Raw genomic sequence first — 6689 nt, 5'->3', positions numbered from 1 at the left:
ATTGATATAGAATTATTCCTTGAATAGTCTATTTATATTGGAGACATACCGATAATGAATAAGGTAAAATGATTTTACGCTATTACTTTTGTATGATTAAATAGAGAGTAAATGAATATATATATATTTAAAAAATGTGTACTACTTATAGTGACCTTTGCCAACTGAATGCTATTTTCGTTATCTAAATTTAGTCCTGTATAACTAAAGTCCGTAGTATCGGTGTCCGTTGCTACGAAATCCTATTGTATCCTCAAGTTATGGAAAAAAAATACATTCAGCCTTCGATATTTGAGGGAGATAGGTAAGAGACAAGCGCAAAAGTGAAACAGAGACAAGCGCTAAAGTGAGAATCTGCGCATACTTTCTCCCTAAGGGTGGGTCAATTTTGTAAAGTTTTACTGTATTACAGATTCTCATTTCGAACAGAAAATAAATGTTTTCCTGTAGTAAATAACGTGATTTGACCGAATTTGACCATTTCAACCGCAAACAAACCGAACCGAACTGGTTGCTGTTATTACGACTGAAATGAAGGTGAAAACCGGTTAAATCATGTTATTTTCTACAGGAAAACATATTTTCTGTTAAAATGTTTAAATATAAGGTCTCTTGTTATATATTTTCTGCTAAAATGTTTAAATATAATAACTTGTTCAAATTCCATGTCACTTCCCTCATCAAGAATGTACGTACTGCGAAAACTGACATAAGTAATCTTACGCAACGTTACCAATTTTACGATGCCATTGCTAACGTTAGCAATTCTACGAAAATGGTAGCATGTGTATTTTAAAGCATTTTTCCATATACCCTTTACACAACATATAAAAAGGTACAAAAGGGTACAGAACCTAACAAACCCACCTAACCTAACCTACAAGTTCCCAGGTCACAACCCCTAGCTGGGGCAAGCCCCGGGACCCCCTTCCCAGGTCACAACCCCATGCCCCGGACCCCCTTCCCAGGTCACAACCCCTATCCAAGGTTCTACCTGCAAATATATAAAATTAAAGAATTTAATGACTGACTTTTATGACCACGACGACGAAGCTTGTGGGTCACCCTGGTGTTGTGACTGTGACGTCTTAACTTCTTTATATCCACACGTCGTCGTTTCTCCTTTGTCTTAGCTTAGTACTGCACTTGGGACACCGTAAACAATGGGTTATTACATTATGAGATTTAAGAAAATTATCAACATTAGAATTCACTGAAACGCTTTCAAGTATGGATCACTGCAGTTGTTAGAAGTTTCTATAACTTCCATCGTAAAATACGCAAAAAGACGTCACGTGAACTAACAAAGACCTGACTTGGACAAAGGTTTCCACGGAAAAGGGTTTGTTGGAAGGTGGGGGTTGGGAAATATTAACCCCCTCCTGTGCAAACTTTCCATATGTATGAATTCGTGATTGGTTAACGGAAAAGCAACGGAGTCTAGAGAGTAAACATGAATGAACCAGAATGGAAAACTTGTCCAAAGCAAGTACTTATGTGAAACCTGGGCGTGACAAGGTAATAACAAATGTATAAAAGTAATATAGAAAGATTTATTGGAGTGTATGATAAACAATATTTAATGGGAATCTAAAATGAGGTGATTTTATAAGATATTTGATAACGAGTAATTCTTGGGTCAAACATATGTATACGAGGGTATTACATAAAAGGAATGGCATAGTTGTACTGGATCAAGTCAAATACTTGAATAAAGCGGGTGAAGTCGAATAGTTGAATGAGGCAGTTAAAATGACGTAGGGGAAAATGGGGAGGGGTTATAAGAGAAGAAGTAATCCTATTGGTGGAGGGGGAGTATTCGCAGGTGAGAGGAGTTTATGCGCAGAAGGTCGAAAGTTGTTATGTACAAACGAATGAACGAGAGCAACTACAACCGACCCGTAGAATTTAAAAAAATAAATGAAAAGCTATGCTAATGTTAGCATGTTACGCTAACATTGCTAATGGCAGCTCAATATTACCGTATTTTTTCATCGGTTTATTATACATCCAAGAAGGTAATGTATAGAGAAGAAAAGGCTTGTTTTATCATTATATACCGATTCCCCAGTATGTTTTCCCCACCCAAAACCCGGAGTTCCCACTGGGGGTCCCCTATTATTGTTGGATATAGATATATATAAATTTCTGAAACTATTCATTTGCGACGGGAACGAGTGTCATTTTCGAAGAGAGCGGAATTTTTTTTTTATAGAAAAAAGTAGTTTTTTCCCTAGGTTACATTGCCTTGTAATACAGTACAATATTACCGTCAATTTATAACCTACCAACTCACAGCCCATTGGCTACGCATAGAGGACCAACACATTAAGTAACCCATTGTAATGCCTATTTTAGTTTTTACTTGGTTTCTATCAGTGTAAGTATTGTCTCAATGTATGAACACATTTCAGTATCTGTACATATGCACATGTTTACTGTACTGTACATATTGATGCAGTACGCAGTAAAACTATGGTACACATAACATGAGTCATCGCCACCCTTATACGTAAATAATGTAAGTACAAAACACTATTATTCCTATCCAATAACACTTGCCGATACTGTAGTGTATATTATGTATATACATGTACAGTACTATCACTACAGAACAGCTTAATTAGCTAAGGTAACACTTGTAAGTATTCGCTGTTTACGGCAGGTCGACTCGCACCGTTCCAACTCACTGTACACTTAGCCTATATCTACATTACTATTGTAAAGTAAGGTATTTTGTAAACAGTCCTGTACAGTAGTTAATATAACGATAACAATAATACTGTATATAACTGTAACACAGTATATGTACAGTACTATCACTACAGTACAACTTAATTAGCCAAGGTAACACTCGTAAGTGTTCAATGTTTTCAGCAGGTTGACTCACATCAGTCCAACTCTAAGCCTATATTTAAATTACAACTGTAAAGTATGGTATTTTGTATAAATTAGTGTACAGTAGTTGATATAACAATAACATTAATACACAATGAATACACTAACACAGTAAAAATTAAAAGAAAAAGTATCAGTACAACACTATTAACCAATTACATGCCTGTACATATGCGCTAAAAAAGTGCTAAACCATTTTTTAAGATGTAACAATGATAAAGCTGAAATTGTTTCAATAATTTAAGTTGGGAACAAAGACCCTGGAAGGCAACCAGTTTATCATATTACTGTAAATACTATCAGCGGGAAAAGCATTATACCGTATTTCGTGTCGCTGTAAAATAGCGAAACCGTGCCAGATAGTAAAAACGCGCTAAATTTTCCAGAAATGCACTAGATCTAGCACAAAAAGTGCTGAAATGGCAACACTGGTGACGAGTTAGAGTGAGATGGGAGTGGAGAGGTAAGTGGTGCGAAGCTAGAAAAGTACAGAGGGTCTCGGTCTGTTTGAAATCATCCCGTCACGAGAGTATTTCTTGTGATCATTTGATATTTTATTTATCAAGTTATATGGTTCTCTGTATCGCAATTAAGTGAAATTATAAAGAATAAATTCGTGTAGAGCGGAAGCTAACTGTACTGTATATCATTTTTCCTATGCAATGAAGATTTGGGAGATTCCTTTTGAATGATGGAATATGTTTTCTTAAACACTGATCATATGATTAATATGCACATTCTATTGATGAATTTCATTAAAATTTATCTTTTAGCTAGCATTTCTTTAAATGTGTTTTTATAATATTGATTTGTCATGATTTTGTTCCATTATTATATGAAGATAATTCCTCAAGTTAGTGGTCGTATAATTTTGTTAATATGTATACTGCACTAATTCATTTTGTATGTGTTTTGAGAACTCATATTATTTTCTGACAAATGTGATTTTACATGTTACTTCTCCTTTTCAGATTTGGTATTAGACGAACTGTGAAGCAACAATGGTTCTATTGGTTCGTCATTATTCTTGTATTTTTAAATACTGCGTGTGTGGCTGCAGAGCATTATAACCAACCAGAATGGCTCACACATTTTTTGTGTAAGCATCACTTTTAATTTGTTTTTAATATAAACTTTTAGAATAACTCATTTTCTGTATAGTACTTTCCCAATACCTTGATATGTGTTATCTAGGTATGTTGTAATCTTTCCAGGATTTAAATTTATTATAATTCCAATAGAGGTAGCTTGAGACAATTAACCAGGTGATACAAAGAGTCAAAACTTTATATTTTATAAGTTAAGTTTTATTGTATATTATTAGATATTGTACAAACTAGGTTTATGTGTCTCACTATCTCTGCCTCTCTGACAATACACTGGCAGTAAGAACTGTGCTTAATAGCCTCAAAATTCATTTGGAAATTCCTTGGTGTCCAAGTGTCTCTTGTCAACCTTGCAACTATATGTCCTAACAGAATATAAGTATTGTGAACCTTAATGTATGGAGGCTATCCATTTGCCTTTTTAGTGGTTACATGTTGGACTTCTGGGTGTATCACTTCAACCATACACCCTCTATGCTTTGATTGTACCAGGTGAGATGTATTGGGATTTTAACATTTCATAGAAGGGAAGACCCTTACCTCTTGGGCACTTCCCAGTGAACCTAGTGAACTGTCGTCTAGATTTCAAAAGAGATATACAGTTTCCTTGTCCTCCATCAGGGGCTATATGCCAACGCTTTGTGAGGTTCTACCCTTTTATAAACTGGATCTCGTACAGCTCCTGCAATTGAGATGTTCCCTCTGTAATGCTTCGAGACGGGATAACCTCATAAGTTTTCTAAATAGGACCTTACCATGGTCACACACATTATGATAAAATCCTTCACAAGCCCGACAAAGAGCTTTTAGGGTTTTGTGTCTGCCAGATTCTTTAGAAAATTACATGGCCATTATGTAAACCTAGACTTCATCTTGTAAGAGCCAGTTACCAGTTATTGGGTCAATTGGATTTTCTCCCACTCTGTTGTAGTAGGTAAGTGCAGAATGATCTTTTGACATATCTTATCAGTGTCAAAAGATAACATCTGTTTTGTCATGCTATAAAGCCTCATTTCTAATACTTTTGTGTCAGTCCTTAGCTCATCACCTAGTTTTTTTTATAGCACTATAGTTTTCTTGTTGGAAGTAATGTATCATGTGCTGGTACTAATCCCCATTCTCTTCTACTATGATTATATCTCTCAAATTCATATGGTAGCAGGGTATTTAGAAAGTAATTTACCACCACATTTGCCTAAAATCATTATTTCATGCAATCCAGATTGTTACCTACTGATTTTTATGGAGGTTTTCAATATACTTTAACTGAAACTTTCATTCTGATTTTCTTTTTAAGACAAAGAATTATTAATTCTAATGTTGAATAGTTTTCCAGCATCCTTGTTACACTATGCGAAACCAGTAGTGTCAAAGTCACTATATGACGAGGTATAGCATTTGCATATTATATAGTACTTGTAATATCTTGATTATGGAGGGTTTTTTCTATTTGAATATTTTTTATACTTGGACAACTACATGTTTTCAGTTCAAGTATGGAAATGCACTGCATTTGCATAAAGACCATTAGGTTCAGTGTATTGATTCCAGAAGAAATTCTTATAATGATCCTAGTTTGTGGAGAGAATATATAGTATACCTAACTTACAGGGACATATCTTAGCCTGTGGAAAAAATATTTTTCTTGGTACATATTTAGTTGTTCAGCTCTTTGTAGTAAAGGAAGAGGTTTCGTTAGATTTTTTAAATCAAAATATTATTTAAAATTATGGGTGTACCATTTTAAGGAGCATTATATTATTCATATGTATCTTTTCATTTTAGTGCTTCCACACCATTACAATAGAATAAACTGTGTTTTAGTCAGTTTATTCTATTTTAATGGTATGAAAAGACCAAAATGAAAAATCCCTATGAATGTAGATTTGAATATCATTTTGCATGAGGTTCTAGTTTCTTATTGGTCATTATAATCATTTCAATGTTTCTTTCTCTTTCAGACTATGCAGAATTTATATTTCTAGGTCTATTCATATCTGAAATGCTTATAAAAATGTATGCCCTGGGCCCAAGAATATACTTTGAATCGTCCTTTAACCGATTCGATTGTGTCGTCATCAGTGGCTCGATATTCGAGGTCATCTGGTCACACTTCAAATCCGAATCATTTGGTCTTTCGGTGCTAAGAGCCTTGAGATTGCTGAGGATATTTAAAGTAACAAAGTAAGTTTTATTCAAGGTTCATTTTGTTATTCAGAATGATGAGCATGATAATTGTATTGGGTACCTCAAGAAACAAAGATTTGGTTTAGCATTCATTTTCTAAGAGGTTTGCTTACTACTTTAGGCATTCTTATTCATGTTAATGAGAAGAGTTAGGACTAATATAGGATGGCTGCAGTTGAATGATAAATTGACAAAAAAAAAAAAACCCTACTCATAGGAATTAGAAGTCAATCAATTTGTGCACGTATCACAAATGGTGTGTGTTTTTTTTTTTTTTTTTTTTTTCTTTTTTTTGTGTCTAATAACATTGATTAAAATTTTTTTTCAGATAATACTGATTTAAATGATACAAAAGAAAGGCTGTGAATATTGTTTTAGAAAGCTGAATTATCTAGTCACTGATGTTGTTTATGAACCAGATCTCATGAGTATTTCTTTAATGATAGGAGGAGGAATAAGTGTTTTTCTTAAAGTCATAGTATCTTTTGATGAATATTT

At 34.1% G+C, this 6689-nt stretch overlaps 1 protein-coding gene across 3 annotated transcripts in view; it reads left to right on the top strand.

The window, feature by feature from the left end:
• cac (cacophony) overlaps positions 1–6689 on the top strand; it is a 360232-nt gene that overhangs the window by 100989 nt on the left and 252554 nt on the right. For all 3 annotated transcript variants that reach the window (XM_068348246.1, XM_068348244.1, XM_068348245.1), the window contains exons 12-13: positions 3870–3997; positions 5966–6188. In XM_068348246.1, the coding sequence (XP_068204347.1) occupies positions 3870–3997; positions 5966–6188 (351 nt within the window). The remainder of the gene's footprint in view (positions 1–3869; positions 3998–5965; positions 6189–6689) is intronic.

Source organism: Palaemon carinicauda, chromosome 24, assembly GCF_036898095.1.
Source record: "Palaemon carinicauda isolate YSFRI2023 chromosome 24, ASM3689809v2, whole genome shotgun sequence".
NCBI classification, from domain to species: Eukaryota; Metazoa; Arthropoda; class Malacostraca; order Decapoda; family Palaemonidae; genus Palaemon; species Palaemon carinicauda.
Note: the sequence above shows the minus strand (reverse complement) of the source record. Positions and strands in the feature narration are given on the sequence as shown.